The sequence below is a fragment of the Strongylocentrotus purpuratus genome, unplaced genomic scaffold (genome assembly GCF_000002235.5).
Source record: "Strongylocentrotus purpuratus isolate Spur 01 unplaced genomic scaffold, Spur_5.0 spur5_contig_847, whole genome shotgun sequence".
Taxonomy (NCBI): Eukaryota; Metazoa; Echinodermata; class Echinoidea; order Camarodonta; family Strongylocentrotidae; genus Strongylocentrotus; species Strongylocentrotus purpuratus.
The window spans coordinates 1,259,040-1,281,388 of NW_022145554.1; the positions used below are offsets into that span (position 1 = coordinate 1,259,040).

General features: G+C 36.8%; 1 protein-coding gene across 1 annotated transcript; it reads left to right on the forward strand.

The window, feature by feature from the left end:
* The first annotated feature begins 769 nt into the window (after nucleotides 1-769).
* LOC586681 (unhealthy ribosome biogenesis protein 2 homolog) lies at nucleotides 770-22,088 on the forward strand. Its single transcript, XM_030992761.1, has 28 exons — nucleotides 770-816; nucleotides 2,069-2,219; nucleotides 2,722-2,848; nucleotides 3,525-3,641; nucleotides 3,986-4,135; nucleotides 4,651-4,796; nucleotides 5,510-5,627; nucleotides 6,499-6,563; nucleotides 7,156-7,321; nucleotides 7,769-7,848; nucleotides 8,761-8,983; nucleotides 9,764-9,855; nucleotides 10,365-10,725; nucleotides 11,204-11,428; nucleotides 11,954-12,106; nucleotides 12,501-12,799; nucleotides 13,422-13,572; nucleotides 14,106-14,387; nucleotides 15,138-15,263; nucleotides 15,618-15,869; nucleotides 16,599-16,956; nucleotides 17,424-17,530; nucleotides 18,060-18,173; nucleotides 18,892-19,005; nucleotides 19,573-19,759; nucleotides 20,476-20,575; nucleotides 21,210-21,321; nucleotides 21,756-22,088. The coding sequence occupies exons 1-28, from the start codon at nucleotides 798-800 to the stop codon at nucleotides 21,909-21,911; spliced, it is 4,551 nt and encodes a 1,516-aa protein (XP_030848621.1). The 5' UTR covers nucleotides 770-797; the 3' UTR covers nucleotides 21,912-22,088.
* Nucleotides 22,089-22,349: the final 261 nt, after the last annotated feature.

Here is a 22,349-nt window from a genome sequence, read left to right on the forward strand (position 1 = left end):
AGAAACATAAACACAAATTTAAAATTCAAATGGAGAAAGCAAATAAAAAATAGAGGAGCAGAATGGAAGATGCTAAGAAAAGCAAGCGAGCATTGAAAAAGATGACTGAAAGAGAAAATAAAAAAAGGGGAAATTTTACAGAAATAATAGCTGAGGACAGAGCATGGGAAACAGTAATACTAATAGCTAGATGACTTTGGAGGGAGACTGATTGAGAAGATAGAGAAAAAAAAAGAGAGAGAGCTAGAGAAAGAGAAAGGGGGCACATACTAATCGTGAGATGGGGTGAGAGAGAGACAGACATCAATCAATATTGATGAAGAGAGATATAAAAAAGGATGATGATCGAGGGAAGGAAGGCAAAATTGACAGAAAGAGATATCTGTAGAAATGAATGATAAGGGGGGGGGGGGGGATGGGTGAGAGAAAATGAGCGTGATAAACGGTTATATACTATAGGGTGATAACAAGATATTAAAAAGATTAATGATTATAGAGATACTGAGAGGAATTAAAAGGGAGAAGAGATACTGAGAGGAGAAGAAAATATACGGAGCCGACAAAAAATAGAATGAGGAATGACCTAGAGAGAGAGAGAGAGAGAGAGAGGGAGAGAATGACAGTAATGGAAAAATTGAGAGGAAGAGAGAGAGAGAGAGAGAGAGAGAGAGAGAGAGAGAGAGAGAGCAAAAATAGCGAGAGACAAGAGAGATGAATGTAAACGGGAAGAGAAAGAGAGAGATGGGGGGGGGGGGGTTAGCTTCGTCGATTCTCGAGCCGTAGAGGGCACTTTCAAGATGGCAGCCTACTATGCAGGTAAGCATGTGATTTTTTTAAGAATTTCTAGAACTTTTTATTGAAAATTAAAAGTGTTTAAGTGATAGAAATGTGATTTTATTATCTTTTTGAATTGAGATTTTAAAAATGGACATTTGGAAACTGGTGTTAATTTCAGTGTACACGCGTGTACACCCAAACCCAAGTTGGTTGAAGAATAAATTGAGTAGATCTAGTCCCACTCGTGCATATACAAGTAGGGTGACTGATCGCGCACTCTGTTTTGTGCTAAAAGTCTAAAACCTTGGCTTGGCGCTAGTGTACTTTCGTATCCAGACTTTGACCCGTAACTTCGGCGTGGAGATTCCCTACTAAAACATCCCAAAAATCAACTAAATCTTCATCAATTGTTCTAAATTAATGGTCATGATTTAAAACTAAAAGTTGTTTGGTCTTGCCTGTTTCGTGTCAATTTCCTTATTTTTTTGAAGTAGTTTTCCCCCAAATTAAAAACGAAAACATTATAATCAACACTTTCTCACAGGTTTCATGGCAAACCGCTGCACAATACAATTGCATACCGTATAGCGTACCGACGGTGGGGTGCGGGGCCGGGCGCGCTTGTGTGTGAGGTTAGCAACTGTAATCTCAGATCCTTATTTAAGTTATTTAATTTATGTGGGTATAAATTCATCATTACCGTCGTTATTTCATGCATGTGATATCCTGTAATCTTCTTTCTGAATTTTACTGCAGGTTGATGGCTTTTTGGTTTTACTTTAGACTTAGAATACCCCACCAATAGGGATTATGAAGCACAGGGTAAGGGTTAGGGTTAGGATTAGAGCATGCCTGATAAATTTCCGATTTAAATCAGTTTCCTAATTATTTATTTTTTCCAGATTTTTTTTCTTTCAAAAAATGGATAATCCCAGATATCGATGTAAATCCAGTTTAAAATTGGGGGGGGGGGGGGGGGGGTTGGGGTGAGGTGCCGTTTTTTCATGACTTGCTTGAAAGCAAGCGCTCAACAATTATCTTCGCTCAACACCACGCTTTGCTTACCGGTAGATTTCTCAAACTTAAAAAAAAAATCTTTCACCAAAACCTTCTTTAAAAATAAAATTCGCTACTACCCCTGGATTAGTGTTAGAGTTAGCTAGTAAAGAAACTTGAGCCTTTTGATTTGATTAGATTTGTTGATAATCTTTAATTTTTCAACCAATGAACACCTTGTCATCTTTCATGGTGGGGTATTTTTATTCAAAGTTGTTCTGTCTTTTCATTCCAGGGTTGCATAAGAGGCTGAAGGACAACTCGGTACCCATCGCTGACCGGGTCAAGCTGGCAAGATTTGGCTGGGTTTCTAACCACTGCTTTCTACCCAACAAGCATCAAGTCTTACTGGATTGGGTTTCCTTTAGGCTAGTTAACAGCGAGAAGTAAGTAGATTGTTCAACATGAATCATGTTCAAAGATTTGTTGTTGTCGTATGTCTTCTGATAGAGAGGTGAATTTTTTTTTTTAAAGAATCTATATTTGCTCTCTGTACCGGCTTCCAAGAGAATGTTATTTATACACCTGTACATTATTAAATCTTGTTTTCCTGAAATAAAGTGGGAAACTTGATATCGTATTATGCTACATCAGTAGGCAATAAAGATAAAAATATGTATAATAATATTATCAAGGCTCTTCATTCCTACCAGTACCATTTTAACACCTAGGTGGAGATTGGCGAATGTAGATTTATATCTTGCCAAGTGACATTAGTGCTACGGCAGGACTCGAACTGTGGACCACGTAACTGAAATCACCTATAATATATATATTATAGGTTTAGTCCCCAATATAGGGGGGGAAAGAAGATAAATCACACAAAGACAAGGTAGTACTTAAAAATCAAAGTCCAATTTCTTATTATTATGTCTTGGTCCTTAACAGAGATGGTACCTCTGACGCTGATGAGCAGTCATTATGGCTCTTCCTCCATGATGCCCTCAAGAGTCAAGAAATGGCATCGATCCAACGAGAAGGCAAACCGATATGTCTTCGTGGGAACCTTTGCTCTGTAAGTATCCTCGCTCCCCTCAAGAAATTTACTATGAAGAAGAAAATGGTTTGAGTTGATTGTAGTTTGGTACTTTTAATGCCTCAGTCACAACTTTGCGTATTTGGCCTGCATATTGCTACATATTTATGGCAAGCCGTTATAACATTTATTTCTATTTCTTGATATCAAGAAATGATTTTCTGTTGTAAAGCAATAGTAATTCTTGATATCAAGAAATAGGAATAAATGTTAAAACGGCTTGCCATAAATACGCAGCAATACGCAGGCCAAATACGCAAAGGTGTGACTGAGGCATAACAGTCTCCAGATGTTTTGTATTTCATAAAAAATGAAATTGATTAGGCAACATTTTTATCTTTTCAAAAGAAATAATTGCAAATCAATACCAGTATTCTAACATATAGGTCCTAAAATGTAAATTAAAAGTCGAATAATCTATCCCTTTCACTACATATGTTCAATTCAATTTAGTTACAATTATTTGTCCAAATGATTAAAAATCACATTGAACACATCACATATTTATTCTATGTACAATAATTACAGTTGATAATGAGCCAGAAAATAAAACCTTTGAAACAGTCTGTAATTGTACCCCTAAAACACACACAAATATATACAAATCAATTTTATTATCTAACATGTTTTATCCCATTTTGTCTTTCCATTCAAGGCCCTGCTATCCACTCTGTTGAAAGATGATGTTTCTGACATTGTGATTGGCTGCTGTGATATGATACTGACCAATGGAAAGCTTCGCTTTGTACAGAACACCAAGTTTGAATCCTTGGTAAGTGATGGTTCATTATTGACGAGGATCTACGTCATGGTCGTCATCGTTTTTATAACAATATATATTCAATAATACAGAGACTTTTTGATGTTTTTTCTGACTGCTAAGAAAGCTAGTGTATGCTTGGAAGCGACCAGGGAACCGAAGGCTTAAAGTCCTCTCCGAGGGACTCGGTAATGAGGATTAATGCCTTACTAAGGGGCACTAGCGCATCAACTTGGTTTTGAACTTAGGACCGACCATTGATCTACCACTCTGCATCTCCTGTGAATATGACGTTCATGAATTTTAAATGATATTGTGTTTTCTATGTAACAAATTGTCCCACCTTTCCTGTACAGATTGCTATGACAGTTGCTTTGATTGAGATGGCAAGCAAACAGCTGGAGGAGAACGTTTGTCTAGATGAGCACGGCCAGATTTTACGGGTCATGGGCAAGGCCTTGGCAAAATCTGCAAACTTCCTTCAACAGCAGCAGAATGGCAAGAAGGTAATAGACATTGCATTTGAAATTCACATAATGCAGTTACATTTTAATACAACATTCTAACAGAAAGGACGTTCATTAATGATCTTATCAGCCTTGTATTGAGCTCTTCTGTCCGTTGAGCACTTAGTATCCAGGGACCAGTTTCACAAAGCCTTTTTTCAATGACAGATGACAAAAATCAGTCAAAAATCTGCTGATAACCAATCAGCAGCAAGGATTTCACTAGCTTATAACAAAAACTGTCTTTTTTCACGGATGACAAGTTTTGTGAAATGGGGCCCAGGTCAATCAGAACGTAGAATACGGACTTTCTAGAAGACATACACATAAATCTATGCGGTTAAGTTTGTAGGTTTCCTACTGATATTTATCATCTAAATTTCACTATTTCCATAAATACAATTGATTTTGAAAATCAAATGAGCACTAAGAAAATATTCGGACAGCATTTTTTTATAAATTATTTATTCAGTCAGTACTTACAGTGATTTTCCTTTACTTCACCTTTTTCACAGGCCTATGGTCTCACAAGTGAACATCTGATCCTCCCATGCCTGAACCTGTATTCAATACTCTCATCTCGTCGCCATGGCAACAACGAGTTGTGCGTAGCCAGCTTGAATGCACTGACTAGTTCCGTTCGAAGCCTCCTTTTCAGTCGGTTGGTATCATGAGTTTAAGATTCATTGCAATCCTAGTTTTGAGTGTGATATGTCAGAATTTTTTTATTTGTCAGTTATGATTGATGTTTCCATTGCTCCCAATCTTTCCTATTTTGGAGGCATGATTCTAAAGTTTGGTAATCAACTAGTGTTATGAACCCTAGATTCCTCTGTTGTTTTTGTTGACAACTTCTGTGTATATGTTTAAAAGAAACAGTCTATTTCCAATTTTACCTTGAGAGACCCCTAGCTTTTGCCATGAATGGTTGGCATGTACAGTATGTACTGTATTCCGTATATTTCCTTGACCTTAAATTTACTCCAGTATTTCATCAAACGTTTGAAAATGGATCTTTGTTTAGGTTTACAGTTGGGGTCATATATAATTTTCACATTCTTCTGCCCTCCAGATAGGGTTTGGAGTTTCTCCAGTGATCAAACCATGATCATCTAACAATTCTTCTGGGTATTATTTTATCAAAAACATCAGGTCAGGCTTCTGATTAGGTTTAGGGTTGGGGTCAGGTGTAGTGACAAAGCTGGGTAAGGCGGTGTAACTTTCAACATCCATATTACTTTTCTAAAATTTCTACATTTCAGTGTGATGTCAGTCAATTCGTAACAGTTACATACAGACCCCAATAAGCAGTTGTGATGTGAACCTCACAAATGAGTCCTGACTTTGTTTGTTTACTGTATGATAATGTATTAGGAACATGGCTGAGGCGTATAAGATGTACCTGATGGCAGAAGAGGGCGACAAACAAAAGAAAGATGGCAGAGTGCGGGCAGATGTAGTGGATAAGTTCATGGACTTTTTACAATCTAAGGTATGTTCAATGATTGTCACATGAAAATTGTGCTTTTGATTATTTTGGGTACCGGTACACTTAAAGCTAAACTTTAGTACTGGTAATGTGATTGCATTGTGAAAGAAAAGGTGTGAAAGGATCAGAAACAGTTGATCATGTAGCATGTAAGTATTGGTGTGCACTGCAAGGTTCTGGAGTCATCAAAATCATAATAAATTTGACCGAGTCTTGGTAAAGTAACAAGCACTCACATAAAAAGCTATATATGGGACAACACACATGGTGTCGGGGCTAGTACTACCTTGATTTCCTTGTCTTTCTATGCTCATTACTCAGCCAGTATACATTTTCTTCAAAAATTGTTTGGCACATGTCATTTATTTGTAATCTTGAACATTCAGTGTAAGTTTCGTTTGATTCTGTGAGAATTAATTTTTTTTTTTACCAGTACTGGAGTTTATCTTTAATAGAGAAAGAGCAAGGGTCATTGTACATTTAGAGTCTCTTTCAGTACAATTGACATCATGCAGGGGGATTTCCCTGTACAATTTACAAAGTTTTGCTGCATCCTACAAGTCATACAGTTTTAACTGAGATGATGGAATTTCTGCAGTTTCAAGTTTGATTTTTTGTCTTGATGATATAAATTTTGCAAATTTTATGAGTGAAAATTAATTCTTTATATGATTTCTCTTTTTCTTCAGTGAAGTATGAAGGCTAACTTGAAGATGTACATGCTATTCATTCATATTAGTTATTTGTTAATAATTTGTTTCAGTTACAGCTCTATTAATTGAATAATGAAATAAAAATCTTAGCATTGTGATTGATGAATAAAAATTGACCAAGGTATACTTTTTATATTGATATTTTCTTTGTCTGTATGCAGTCCGGAGAAGCTAACACTGCCTGTGGGCTCCCCGTGATCTACTCTGCCTTCCTCACTAGTTTCAAGTAAGTAAATCTTTCAAAGTCTGATACCGTACAGTAGAATTGATTGGTGATAAGTTTAAATACCAATGGAAAGCTTAGAAAATGTTCCTTTTTAGTTAACAAAACTTGATTGGTTTGAGTATTAAAAACAACAATAACAAATTGTCTGTAGCCAGAAGTGCGTTCACAAAGGAGTATGTATGAGTTAATGCCCATCTGACTCAAAACAGATGAAAATGTTACGTCCAGGGATTTATTAAAGGAGATTATTTTGTATTGCTGAACAGGATAATATTTCCTTGGGCCTACACAAGACCAACACCAAACTGAATAGCCCCCAAAAAGGTTTGATAATTATCAGTGAGTTTGCAGTCAGTTTGGTGATGGAACTCAGGATGTTAGGAAATGTGGAGCTATATCAAATTTGAAATGCTGCATTCATAGAAAATACTTTGACCACAATCATAGATTCAGACTTATGCAACAGGGTAATCACTAGCTGCCATCAGTTTTCACAAACCACTTTTTCCTGTCACATCTGTCCCTGTGAAACATTGAAGAGTGCATAAGCATGTGTTTGGGATCATCATCTCAGTTTTTACTTACAATCTAGGCCTAGCCCCGATCTGACATTTGCAATGCTGCAAAAGATGTGCAGTCTGATGGATTTCAAGACCAACGATCAACCCTCCGGTAGCTATGATGATGCATCTTGGGATCGGAAGCTCTGTACGATGGAAGCACTCCTCAAATTGGCCACTTCTCACAAGTGCTATGCTGTAAGTTTGATGATAATCCTGCACACTCTACATGTATGATGATCATGAGAGCAGTTATTTGAACATGTAACAAACTATACATCTTTGTACATTCTCACTTTCTTTCTTTCCATTATTTTTTTAACAATTTGCGTACCAGATAATCTAGTGAAAGTTCTTTTTTATTTGTTTTACATTTGTTTGAAATTTAAACTTTTGATCTCAATGCACAAATCTTAACCTCAACATTTTCAGCTGTTCACCTACAGCCTTTGTCAGCGATGTGACCTGACTTGACCTTTCTGACATGATGGACAATAAAATAAAAAAATGCTATGACTACCTTGAGATCTATGAGAAGGAGTCTAACATGTATTCCTGCTCACATGTTTGCAGATGAATATGCACAAATCTAGAAGGGTTTTTATTTTTTGTTGAGTATTTTTTATGTTTTCTCTTATTTTTCAGGTAGTGGAGGAGGAAACGGAGAGGACCAAGAAAATGGAATGGTTCAAAGAGATTGTCTCCCATCTCATGGCTAATAAAAGGTACAAAAGAAAGAGTTTAAAATATGTTTTATTTTACCTGACTGCTAAGAAAACATGTATATGCTTGTGAGTAAGCAACAAGGGGACCTACAGCCTGAAGTCCTGTCCAAGAGACTTGTTTAAGTGTATTAGTGCCTTACCTAAGGGCACAAAAAAAGTCGACTGCATCGGCTTGGTTTTAAAACCTGCCGTTAACAAGACCACTGCTCAACCACTGAGCCAACAGGCCTTCTCAATATACAGTGTATGGTTATCATACTTAACACACTTTAGTAATCTAAGTTTCGAGACAAAATTTCAGTTAGGTTATGACTGTAAAAAAGAGATACAGATTACAATTGGATAGAATTCAAAAGGATCTACAATTTTAGTTTTATGTATGAGGATGAGTAGTTATTGGCATACATGTATACAGGATCACATGCACAAAAGTCAACTCCGAGTTTATATGCTGCTTTTGATATGAAATCTCTTATTTTATTCTCCTAGTTCAATTTTTAACTATTTTAATTTGGCATAGAGATGGTGGATGTAGTTTTATGACCTTTAACAATCTATGTTTATTTTGGTGCTGAATTCAAGTGATGTATTTGCAGAGATGTTGTTATCTGTAGAAGTGTGGTAATGCTAGTAGATAAGTCCCCTGACTGTGAACCACAAGGTACAAGGTTCAAATCCCTGTCGCAGTGCTAAGTCATTGGCAAGACATTAATCTACATTTGCCACACTCATCCCAGGTGAGGTAAATAGAGAAATAAAATCCTTAAAATGCTTGTGCGCTTATAAAGCAGCCCTGCTAAAGCTGCTGTAAAATAATGGGGAACTAGGAGTAGCAATGCCTCAGACATGAGCTCATTGTAAGAGCCTACTATTATTCATTTATCATTATCATGTTTTTCTCTCTTTATACAGGCTCCACCCTTCTTGGTATGGCTGCTTGGACATTATCTTCTCATTGGATCACAACATCTTAGCAACCAGGATGCAGGAGGTATGGCCTTGTCTCCTAGCGACCAATGTCAACGATGCTTCCATGGCAATACCAATCCAAGAGCAAGATGCTGCTGCCAAAGTGGGAGAGTCAAGAGATGCGTTCTTGAGGTCCGTGATGGAAACATACACCAAACTGAGACAGGTGAGTCAGGAAATGTGAAACATCTCAAGGAGTACCCCTTGAAAAAGTGTTATGTGCATGATATCTTAGTTTGGTGGATGGGTCCACCAAGGTTCCCATTTGTAATAGTGCTTGCCCCTCTTTAATGGCCACTTGTATATAATGGTCACCTGTGCATTTTAGAATATTCTTTTGAAAGGCCATATGCCACCAGTAGCTATTTTTTCAGTTCCACAGGTTTAACTTTATAATATACAGGTGTATAATAGAGGTGACATGTTCTAATCACTCTACTGAGAATCAAAGATCAAGGGTTCATTCCCGGCACGGTAGTTATGCCCTTGAGCAAGGCATTTTTATCTACATTGCTCCTTGCCACTCTGGTGTTTAACGGGTACCTGCTAGGATGCAAACATCAGTGTTGTTGGACTAGCATGTGCATTCCTGTAAAAAGGGTGACTGACTGGAATGCTCCCCAAAGGAGTGCACTGTGTAGTGCAGAATTGTAACAACGCATTGACCAGGGTAATAATACTGTAAGTGTGTTGGTCAGGTTCGTTGTAAATGGTAAAGTGCTTTATAAGAAACTGTAATTATAGTAGTATCAGTACATACATGTAGCTTGATGACTGTGGGATACATGTACATTAAATTGTATATTTGGGGGTAGCTGCAAAATTGTAACCTGTTAGTTAATAAATACTCCACCAACTGCCCCTCAGCTGAAAATCTACGCTCCTGCTCTTGTATTGGAGGAGGGTCATTATTTTATTTTCCTTTCACTATTTCTGTTCCATTCAGATTGATAGACTGACCAAAGTTCTGCTGTCATCCATTCTAACAAAGAAGGAGTTTTCATCTTCGATTCAGCTGCCAGCAAGCTTCCTCACAAGGTAAGGTTTCATGTTGTGGTCTGGTGGTTTAAACGATTGACTGGAGGTGTGAAGGTTGTCGATTCAAGCCCCAGCATGCTGCTTGTATTGTAGGACTTATGTCTTTTGGCTTGACATTAATCTACTTGTGTCAATCTCGATCCAAAAGTAGTAATTGGGTACTTGATAACAAGAAATCTCAAGAATACTAGATTAATGTTGAAACCTTTACAATTTGACATTAGAGATCCGATTGGATAATCAGATGTTACTATGAAGATGAGACTGCATTTTAACAAATTATAAAGCTTGTTCTAGAAATTTTTTAGATTTTTCTTTTTTGGTTTATTTGATTGTGTGTATTGTGTGTTACAGGCTTTTTTCTGGAGACCCTTTTATTGATTACACACAGTGTGATTAGTGAAAAGTAATTAAGAGACTTATACATTGTTTAATATAATTGGTCACATATTTGCAGAACGTTGATAACTTTAAGTGTGAACATGACACTGAATCTCATTTCTTTGCAGCTTTGGGGCAGCAGTGGAGTCGCTCACACCAGGCTCAACCGTTGCACTATGGGACATTATCTTGAGTGACATCATGACCAATCACCTACCAGCCGTTTTGCACCACGTGTCTCAGTCTTCAGTCGACCCGCCACCAGCTAAGAAGAAAAGGAAAGAGAACAAACAGGTGGCTGGAATAAACGGTGACGCCGTCACCCGATTCGAAGCAGCTGCAACGGTGCTCCACACATTTCTCATGAATTCCAAGATGGCGGATGCTGCAGAGGTCGGGCAGGTCAAAGGTCAAGTGATGAAGCTCTTTGACATGATGGCAGATGATGTGCTGAAGCCTCTTCTTGCAATCTTTTCACATGAAAACCAGGTACAAATTCATTGTACCTCTTTGTTATGTCACCATCAATGAATTTGGTTTGGATTGGATTATTATTGAAACTTTGTTTCAATTTAAAAAGGAAAGGATACAGATTTCTAGCTATTCCTTAGTTTGTGGTTAATTGCAATGATCTTAATCTTCCCTGTATTTACTGGATTCTTCTCTAGTGTATGTATTTTGATATTGAAAAATTCTTGTTTAAAGGAGGAAAATTTACTGGATTCTTCTCTAGTGTATGTATTTTGATATTGAAAATTTTTTGTTTAAAGGAACTTTCAAATTTGACATCACATACAAGTAAATGTTGATATATCATCTAGCTGAATGACAAATGAAAATTCATGTTACTTTGTGTACTTTATTTAATCTGTAATGTTTTAAATAAGAGCTGATTTGTTTTTATTTTGAAAACATTATGGATTTTGATAAAGCTTTACAAAAATATTTATCTTCTCTTAAACTTCAGAGCCTTGCATTCTCAACTCTTCTACTCTGCTATGGGTGGGGTGAGCTGCATCTAATGCTGAGACAGCACACAAACCTTATGGAGAGAGTGTCCCTCCCAACATTAAACACCCCTATGAAGAATGGAGATGTCCATTACCTGCACACGTATTCCCATGCTTCTGATTGGCTGAGAGTTATGTCCCCTTCAGATGCAGAAGGAAATGAAAAGTTGTGTTTCCTGAAAGTGAGTTGAATGTATATTAATTAAACTTGACAATTGTTCAGGAATCATTAAAAACACAATACGCTTGGAAACATATTAGGCATTTTCAGATCTTCTTTACATAGTATTATTTATTTATGCTATTAAGGTAGATGTGAGTTTGTAACTTTTCATGGAATATGTAAGATGTTACCACATCAATTGCATTTCTCATGAAAAATTAAATGTCTGCTTTTGGAGACATAATAATTTTGTTTTTGTTTTATTGGTTGACCTCTTCTGGAAAAATAGAGATTTGAAAGGGTTTAGGAAATTTTTAATTGGTTTTCTTAAAAGAGGATGAAGGCTCTTTAGGTTATTTGTATATTTTAGTGTATAAATGAAGTAGATGAATGTATAATAAAATATATTTTATAGTGTGCACATCGATGGGTATAATGATATTTCTAATTCAAGTTTGAGAAACTATTCATTTTGCTGATTATTGTAATTCTAGTAACATAATGATGTTAATTTAACCACATGTATTTTGTTTTTCTTTTGCAGCATCAGTTGCTATGGCAACAAGCTAGAGGACTGGTTCTCCTTGGCAATCTGGAGGAATCATCTGTGAAGGAGAGTCTGACAAGCTGCATCTCTCAAGCCCTGGAGTTGAGTGTGGAACGGTCGGAGTGGAACTCTGCCAGATGGGATGGCTTGGTGATTTTCTCTTGTTTTTTTTTGTTTTTGTTTTTTTATTGTTGTTGTTGTTGTTGTTGTTGTTGTTGTTTTTTTTTTTGGGGGGGGGGTGTATTACCAGGCCTTTAGATCCAGTGTCAATGATATCCTTTCTTGGGGATTATATATGATCATGTGCCAAATTTATTTAAAAGTAATTGCTTGTAGCTTATTTATGACCCATTTTCCCCATGGAATTGCAGATGTGCATGTAGATGAATGCATTTCCAAAGGATGGGGATTTTTTTTCTTCTTCTTTATTTATTTACTTTTTTTCGGTGGGGGCTAGTATTTTAGATATATATTTCTCTGTTTATATTACATGAGATTCAATGTCAAGTGGTATATTTAACGTCTTCTATCTGTTTATCGCTAGATTGGTCATGTGACACGTAGCAACATCTACACAGCTCTTCTGACTAGTCTCCTCCGCCAGTCTCTAACTCTGTTTACATTCATGGATGAAAGCATGCACTCATCTGTGGCTAGTCTTGTGTGCCATGCTGTTTGTGGGTCCATGCACTCAGAGGATAATGCCAATGAACACAGTGCCTGTACTGTTAGGAATGCAGCTCTGGGTTTCTTGGATTCAGAAGCTTGCAGGGAGTCTAGATCAATGCAGAATGCTGTAGTGAACGCCGTAGCAGACCAGCTAAATGAACTGAACAAATCATTGTAAGAATAAAAGGGAATTTTTTTTTTTTAAAGAGGATTACCCGTAAAGTGTAGTTTGAGAGAAAATTTATAGAAGAATAAATAGATGAGGTATATCTGTAGTTCTAAGTTCTAGGTGGCTCACAACAATGTTGCCAGGTTTAGAATTTTTAATTCCCAGAATCCATGTACATTTATTTATTTGATTAGCTGTTACTGCCCTTTTGTGTGAACTACATCATCAATAGACCTTAGTTATCCCAAAACATAATTTAAAAACCTCAAAGAGTGGAATAAAACACATTTTCTAGTAAACTGGTCCTTAAATAATGATAATAATAATATGGATATTTATATAGCACCGGTATCCGCCAGGCTCTGACGCTCATGGCGCTTTACACATACTACCCGAGCTGCCAAAGTAAGTAGCACTCAAGCATATCAGGTACCCATTTACACCTGGGTGGAGAGTGGCAAATGTAGATTAACGTCTTGCCTGAGGACATTAGTGCCGCGGCGGGACTTGAACCCTGTATCTTGTGATCTGCATTCGGGTGACTTATGCACTAGACCACAACACCTTTAAATGCCTTAGATGACATATTTAATTAATACTGGACATTCTTGTTATTGAACTCAACAGAGAAGTAGCTAATGCGAGTAGTAGCAAGAAGGATGGGAAGAAAGATGCTCATTCTAAAGGAAAGAAACAATCAAGAGCAATCCAACATTCCAAAGGCAACCAAATGTTATCAGTGGAGGACAACTTCAAGACGGGAGTCAATCTTCTTGAGGTAAGTTTGAGAGATTTGTTTTATTTGTAGAGGACAAACATTTCAGTAGGAAATGGTGGTTTACTTAAATAACTTGGTGTGGGAGATTTTGGTTGGATTTGATTTGATTTTGGCATGGTTTATAAAAAAATAATGCTACTGCTTGAGTTTTCGTCTCTAAGAAGTTGTTATTGATCCATGCAAGTCTGATTTTGTGACTGACGGGTCGTACAGTATAGCCATACCATTCAAAGGCCTAATAAAATCCTTATGATGCCTTAATCCTAGAAGGACAAGGGGCTACATGTATATGACACTTGCTCTGACAACAATTGCTCCTCAATCAACATCTTACAGTTCTTATCAATCTTATTCCTAGACCTAATGTTATACCTTACTGTAACTTCAAACCCAAACCTCAAACCCAGAAGTAAAGCCCAGAGCCATTATCAACCAAGCATATGTTGGATCACAGGAATAGACGGGCGGAATCATTGCAGAACAGATTTAAAAGAATATTTTATTACCAATTTCATACGTTTCTTTTTTCACAGGTTCTTAAACATCTTCCCCTGTTGCACCTGTCAGCCAGCAACCGAGTGAATTGCATGCTGGGACTGGTGTCCTTGGATACTAAGACTGTGACCTGTGTCGAGACGATGACCTTGGCCGGGAGACAGCGGTCATGTGACCTGGTAGAGCTCTCTACGGAGGTCAGAAGGTTACTGACGGCCATCTTGAAAGGCGTCCAGCAGGGCGATGAGGTGTTGAGGAACGAGGAGTTGAACACCTGGTTCTTCTCTTTCTTGTCGAAGCTTGGAAATCTTCTCAGTCAGGTAAGTGATCGGTGTGTATGAAGCGATTTAGAGCTTGAGGAGGTGTGATGGCTCAGAGATACAGCCATAGACTTGCAACCATGAGGATCTAGGTGTATGCACTTAAAAACTATATTATCCATACCCTTACCAAATTTCGTAATGTTTTAAGTAGGAGGAAAATTGATTTGTCCCAATTTAAGTTTCTTGAGAATGTGACATATCAAAGCTTACATACAAAGATCCACCTTTCACTCTTGAATTACAAAAACAAAACAAAAAATCATCAAATTTACAAGGGGTTTGAATACTTTAGTTGTTAACTGTAAAAAACTAAGATGATGTGCTATTGCTCATTAGGAAGGCTTTAATGTGATATCACCAAGTCCCTTAGATACATATAGGACTTCCAGGTGTAGGTCCCCTTGGTCGATTACTACAAGTATATTTGCTCTCTTAGCAGTCAGGTGAAATCAATAATGAATGAATCAATAATAATTACCCATTCTTATTTGGCTCACGACCATGTCTGTTATGTGTTCTCTTTTACACCATCCAAACATAAATACAATGTTTAATCAATTCGACACAACATTTGGGGTTTTATTGTTTTGTAGGTGTTAAAGATAATTCTGCATCCACTACTTGGTTGTTACTATTTTTACAGGTGTGTGGAAAATATGGATATTTTCATGGAATAACATCTAAATCTGACAAATGGCTTTATATGAGAATGTCCTTATACTATACATTAATGTAACTTTGTTTCAGGAGGATTCAAGACTCGCGACCACGCCGGAGTACAAGGAGGTTTCTAAAGGTCTGATATCGTTGTGGCTCAAGAAGGCAACCTGGTCAGGAGATTCAGTGATGATGTTTCACAAGTATCTTAAATCGGTCAGAATGGATAAGGCTTTGATGATGATGATGATGATGGTGATGGTGATTGTGATGGTGGTGATTGTGGTGATGGTGATTGTGGTGATGATGGTGATGATGATGGTGATGGTGGTGATGGTAATGAAAGTGATTATGATGATGATGATGACGATGATGATGATTGATTAAAAAGGCAAAAAAAGGGAATAGAAAAAAAGATAAGGATGTGAAGAAAACAGTGAGAAAAGCTTGCCCCCCTCCCCCTCTCTCAAAAAAAAAAACAGTTAAAAGAGATGATGACAAGTAAACTATAAGTGTCTGAAGACACATTCAAGATCATTTGTGTATGGAAATATTTTTTTTCTTTCACAGTTCCACCAACATATAGTAAAGTGCCTCCAAAAACTGAAGTCTTCTAAGAAACCAGCCTCATTGCCAGGGGTTTCTACAGTGCTCTCTATTGTAGTCACCCTCCTCAACCAAATTGCCTTGGCTTGCAGGCATAAAACAGCTGATGCAGAGTCTAAGGAGCTACTTGTACTTACCAGTGAGGTCAGTTCCTCTGTGTTTCAACTTCTGGGGCAGATTCTTGCACCTACAAGCAGACAAGACTCAAATCATCAGGTAAAGATTGCACCTGGGCCTCGTTGCATAAAACTTAGCATTGATGGTAAATTCCATGGAAACTCTGATTTGATCGGCTGTTAGTGATGTTGCCATGGTAGTTAGTTTTGATGGCAAAGTTACCATCAGTGGTAAGTTTTATGAAATCCTTGAACTCAGCCAAGACAAGGTACCACATATTTTGACGCGATAGCTGATCAATTTATTAGAATCCTTCTGTGTAATTAACATGCAAAGACAAAAAGAGGACCAATCCCGACACACATTTTGTGCACAATTTTCCTCAGTTAAATTAGTTTACAGTTGCTTGCTGTTTTTATTGGGAAAACAATGCATGAATACCTTGCAAAATATTCAAAGATCATACATCCAAAGTAGTTTTAAATCAATCAAAGCGATGTTTGGAAAATTGTAATAGAACCAAACTTGTAGACATTTTAGTAACTGTATGTGACTCTGATTAAATCCTATGTCGTTCATAATTTATGAGCTATAACTGTACGTTTATGTATGTCCATGTTTATCAGGATTACTACCCCCACCCTTCCTCAGAATCTTCCTGTTTGTCCTAGGATACTTATCCATGGACAACTATCCCTTTGTTGTCTTAGAATTATGTGCATGTACTTTGGATTTATAAGTTTAAATGTATTTTAATTGATGGGTGGCATTCAATGACGTGATTCAATGAGCTGAATTATTTTCTGAAATCCTATTGATATTTGATAGCTCACAGACGTGCTGAGGTCAGCAAGAACATTGTTACTCAGCTTCGAGTCAACCCAGAAACTCAACCGCAGAGGCAAGGAGGAAGAAGACAACAAAGACAAGGAAGAAACAGACAAGAGCAGTAGTAGAGATGGATGTGGTCCAAACACCTCTCACAGTCCTCACTTCACCACCTGTTACCAGAGGGCGCTTTCCATCTTCTCAGCAGATCTAAAGACGGATGACGACTCCGATGATGCGTTGGTAGGGTCGAGTATGGAATACCTTGAGTCTCACTGTAGCATCATCAGGGACCCTCTGGAATCCAGGGCCGTGTGGAGCCAACTACATACCAGTCTGGCCAAAGTCTCAAGTAAATGTAAGACCAGCATATGTATTTCGCATTAGATTTATACATTTTCACAGAATTAAACAAAATATAGATTGATGTGGAAACATACACACGAGACTATTTTATTTTTTAAAAGTGTAATACAGTTCCTTAGCTGTCAACACAAGAAGAGAAAGATCAGTTAAAGAGCCATACAATCACTTACGGTAGTTCTTTATGTGCCTGTCTATATTTTGAGTGTGATTAGTAGTAAATCGTTATTATGTTTACATATTTCTCAAACAAATATGCTATTTGAAATAGTGTGTGAGTAGAGTCTTAAGGGATGAAGTCTTGGATTCGTTGAAAGGAATCGGAGGCAAAAAAAGGTAGTTCAGTGGCCTGAAAATGAATTTTCATTAGAAATATTGTTAAGACCCTTTCTAATGAAATGCTTATTGAATACCAAAATCAAGACTACCCTTCTGATAATCATATATTGATGTGTGTTGCAGGCCACTCCTCCATCAAAAAACAGCTAGAAGATCTTCTCATCATCACACTGGGTGTCATGGAAACGGATGACCTAAACGCAGAGCTTCAACAGATGCTGACTAGTATGGTATGTCTATGACTTTACTTTAATGATAATCATAAAGTAAATCTATTGAATTGGTGAAAAATAACCATTCTCAACCATGCCAGTGTTAGAAATATATGAAGTTTTGCAATGGAAATGAATGAGAGAGGATACTCGTTTGCAAAATAACAAAAATATTATGATTTCTCAATAAGATTGTTGTGTGTATAATTGGGTCAAACTTTATCCAGATGTCATCATCATATTTTGTCTAATTTTTCAGAACTTGTCAAAATTCTTTGTTTCATCGCAGTCTGTATGAAGATCAGTTCAAGTGTAGAACCTCCTATTTAATCTTTGACTTTTGAAAATCTATGCTGTATCTAATTGATATTGGCTTTTCTTTCTTTGAAACTCCATGTTACATAATATTACAATTCATATACAAGTTTCGCTTTAAATTACTATAATTAATTAATTTTAACAATTTCTGCTGCTGCTTGAAATGGCTTAATCTAAAGTAAGGTTTTCATTTAAATATCCCCTTTCTTTTCTTTGTATCGTGTTTTAGACATTAGCCGATGAGAGTGCTAATATGATTGGTGTATTACAAGCATGGCAACTGCTGCCTAGTGCAATGCTCTCCAATGAAAGCTACATGCTCGTCATGGAGATGGTTCCTCAGGTAAGAGTCTTCTCTTTCTTCATCCTGTGACTGATTTTTGATGAAGGTGTTCCTTGACTCTTAAATGACAATAATTGTCAACAATTGTCAGAAGCTGCATTACACATCAATAGTTGCATAGCATACCCGCAAACACAATAAAACAATCCACTTCTTGAGTGTGTTTTTTTTTAGCGCCTGATAAAATTTCACTGATTTTTGCAGTGTAAATTGAAACTTTGGTATGATTCTTGTTTTTCGTCTCTTGACTCTCATCGCTTCTGAGCGAGTGCACGCAGATTACAACAAGTCTCGCATATGTACTACTCACCAAAATATTGGAATGAAATGCACATTGAAATGGGACAAGTATATTGTGGTCAGTTTCTTAAAACTTTTTATTTCTATAAATATATAAACTGGATGTTTTGATGCAGATTTATATTGCTACTATAGTCTTACCTGCTTTAGTAGCCAATTCAATATTATGGATTTTTATTTTTGTGTATGTGCTTATTTGCACGAGTTTCCTTGCACTCTTGTTTATATGGAGTAGAAAGTAACAAATAAATGGTATATGTTTGATAAGATATGTATTAATACAGTGAACAATGACGTTTTTAATGAATAGTTTCTCCAACTTCATCACCAAAAACATAATTCCCATATTTATTTATTTTTTAAATCCTTATATTTTCCATCTGTTGCTTTCTTTCCCCTGATATTATTAATTATTCAGGTCATGAAGAAATGTCAAACGCTTCTTCATGGATCTGTTCAAATGCAGCCTCTAGAGGGCACTCTTATTGTTGCCATCTTGACAACCGTCGCCAAATTTGTCTCACAAGGCAAGGTAAGTAACCAAGTGATATCTTCTGATAATATTAAATATCTAACATTTTTGTCAAAAGTGGTTCAGGGACATGTGATCTATTTGGGTATTGCCCTCTGTATCTGACCCTACTTATCTCGTTGATATCATGTGTTTGTGCTGGTGCAATGTATAATTCTTTGCATTTTTTCATTATGTTTATACTATATAATTATCTTGTCTGCATTCTGTGTTTATGATAACTGCTAACGTCTCTTTGTATGTATTGTATTCCATCTTTGTCAACTGACCTTGCAGCCTGTGCAGCTTGTCAGTTTTTATACAGTGATGAAATAAATCGATGAATAAAGCACAGAAGAGCTATGAGCACAGATATTTCTTTGTGGCTCCTGAAATAATTTTCTAATGTAGTAAGTAGAAGCTCAGCATGGTTCAAATAGATTTTAATGGTTTAATCATGAAGCATCATTTACTTCGAAAGTCAAAACAAGTAGAATCACAATTTTTTTTTTAATATTTGAATTTTGCTGTTAATATACTAGTAATTTAGCAATGTTTCCTCTTCCTGTTTTTTTCATATTTTGATAGGACTTGTTGTCTGCTGAGCATGCGATTCCCACAATGCATCTCTGTCTAATGGTTCCATGGGACGACATCCCAGCATCCCATTTCCCATCATGCTTTGCAGCTGCTTTCCGCATCCTGAACGACCTGATGATGTGCTACTCCGGGCCTGTTCTCAAAGCGGTGTCGGCCTACATCAGCTGTGTCAACCATATCCTTTAAAAATAACTTTAAATCAAATTAATGCAACTTGGTATCAAAATGAAGATAACAGAAAAACACATAGCATTTTTAATGAATGACACATTTCTCATTCTTTTGAATGTTATGTGTTTTTCATTGCTTTTATTTTGAATCTACCAATGTGTCACTTTTGGAAACTCAATACGAATCACAACTTTTTAACGAGATAGAAACTGTCTAAAAAAATTTTTGTGACTTGTTGCTTATGTATTGAATAGGAATTAGACTTCATTGTGAGGTTTAGAAAACATCAACATTTTATACAAGTACCGGTAATGAAATATTCCTGAAAATCTTGAAAATCACAATGAAAAAGTACTGGACACAGATTTGGGTATATGGTGCTACACAAATATGTGGCCTCAGACTTAAGTCCAGAATTGTATACTACTTCAAATCCTGTGTAAAATATGAGAGCAGTTCAGAAGCAATCCTTTTGATTGGAAATTGCTTGAAGGTTACCAATCACATGTGGTTAAAGTATCCTCAAAAACTTTCAAACATACATGAACTAAATCACAACCATTCATAAATTCTGATAGTTATAATTATATGAGGCATGTTCTAGCATTTCCTGAGTTGGTATTGTGTGAAATCCTGTGATTATTTTTTGAGCAAGTACACTTAGTTACCTTTACGAGCATCTTATAGTGATGAAATAATCCTTGACTGTTTTTTAATCACGTTTATTATCTGCATTGGTGGAGAGATGTTCGCAGCAGACGACAGAGACAATGAAAGTCACAGATCAGCAACTCATCACTTGTGCTGAGAACATGCAGAGGTAGAAAATCAAATTCTTAATGCTCTCCCATTCGCACTAAGGATCTATGTTTATGGTACCAGATATAATCATGAGTGAAAAGCAAGTCTGTGGTATTCTGTCTTGCACGTCACTCTAGGTTACCATATAACAACTTCAGGTCACTTTCGACATTAAGTTTTGTGTAATTCTTGTTATTCTTGGTAAGATATGGGACAGCAAATGACCAAATACCTTGGACCTGCCCAAAATAACAGATTCCACAGTAGAAAGAATGTATTTTGATTGATATAATTTTCTGTTTTATGTTTTAGGCTAGCTTCAAGATAGTAGCTGCATGTAGGATTAGAGAAAATTAGAGAAAACTTTCCGAAGAGAAAACTCTGACCTCTGCCCATCTTCTTTCATTAAACTCTACTTTTGAGTGAGCTTAAAAACCAAGCATCGGGTTCAAATTTGAAGATATGGACCATAAATGCAGAACAATCAATATAATTGATGAGGACAATGGATTAATGAGCAAGAGCATAAAATTGCTTAATTTGAATATCATACTTTTCAATGAATGTTAGATTTATAATCATGTTACATTTTTTCCTTTGAAAATATGATATCACAACAGTGATTTTATTTTTGTTTCTTTCTTCAAACACAGGTTGTTGTCTCTAATAGCATCATTGAAGGGTGACATATCTCAGTATGGGATCTATCTCATAGCAGACTACATCAGTGGATTGCAGAAGACAACACTGCCCTCACAGGTCAAGGTAAATCATCTGAGACCTCTCTCCTAAAACTTGGTCATCAATATAGGCTTTGAGCTAACGTGTTCAATAAATTGATTATTTGTTCAATACTGGTAACATGTTTTATGAATAAGGGCTGTGAACTGGTGCTCCAACATTTGCTGAGCAACAGTTGCTCCAGGCCATATTTTGTGAAAAATTATTGAGTTAGGTATAATGTTGGGTCAAGAGTTGAAGTTTAGTAGCTCAGTCAATGTAGGAAATTACCATAGAGCAATTGTCGCTTTGCATGTACTTGTAGAACCTCACTTTGAATACCTATGAAAACTTCTACAGGTTCTGTTGTACCAAAAGACTGTCTTTTTAGTACCACTCTTCTCTTCTCTTTCCCTCCATTCTCATATTGCATCATATAAAAACATCCAACTCTCTCTCTCTCGCATTCTCCCATTTAGACACCTCTAGTGGGCGGAGTCTACAAGATAGTGGATGTTTGCGATGAAAAGACGCTCTCTCTTCTCAACGTCACCCTACCAGTCTCACTCAAGGAGATATTCCGTTCCTTCTACGTCGACTACAAGAAACATCACAAGTACACTGGTCATGTGTAACTCTCCCAATAATAATAATGATAATATTGGGTTCTTGTATAGCGCTCATATCTGTCAGACTTGACGCTCCTTGCTTTCCTGATTATTATCCTGGCTTTTTAGCATGACGCTCTAGCAATTCAAGGAATTAATTCCTACCAGGTACCCATTTACATCACCTGGGTTGAGTGTGGCAAATGTAGATCAATGTCTTGCCAAAGGACATTAGTGCCACGTCGGGGACTCGAACCGCAGACCTTGTAATCCACAGTGCGGTGACGTATCCACTTGACCACAACACCTCTATAGTTAACATCATACATTAAGTAGTGAAGATAGTATTGAATTTTTGTCTACCACATAGTTGTGCTTCTTATATTCCTACCACATGACTTACAATAAAACCTTGCGGTAACCACTCCCGATAACAAGGAGGCAGAAGAGGACAGATGGTCCTCC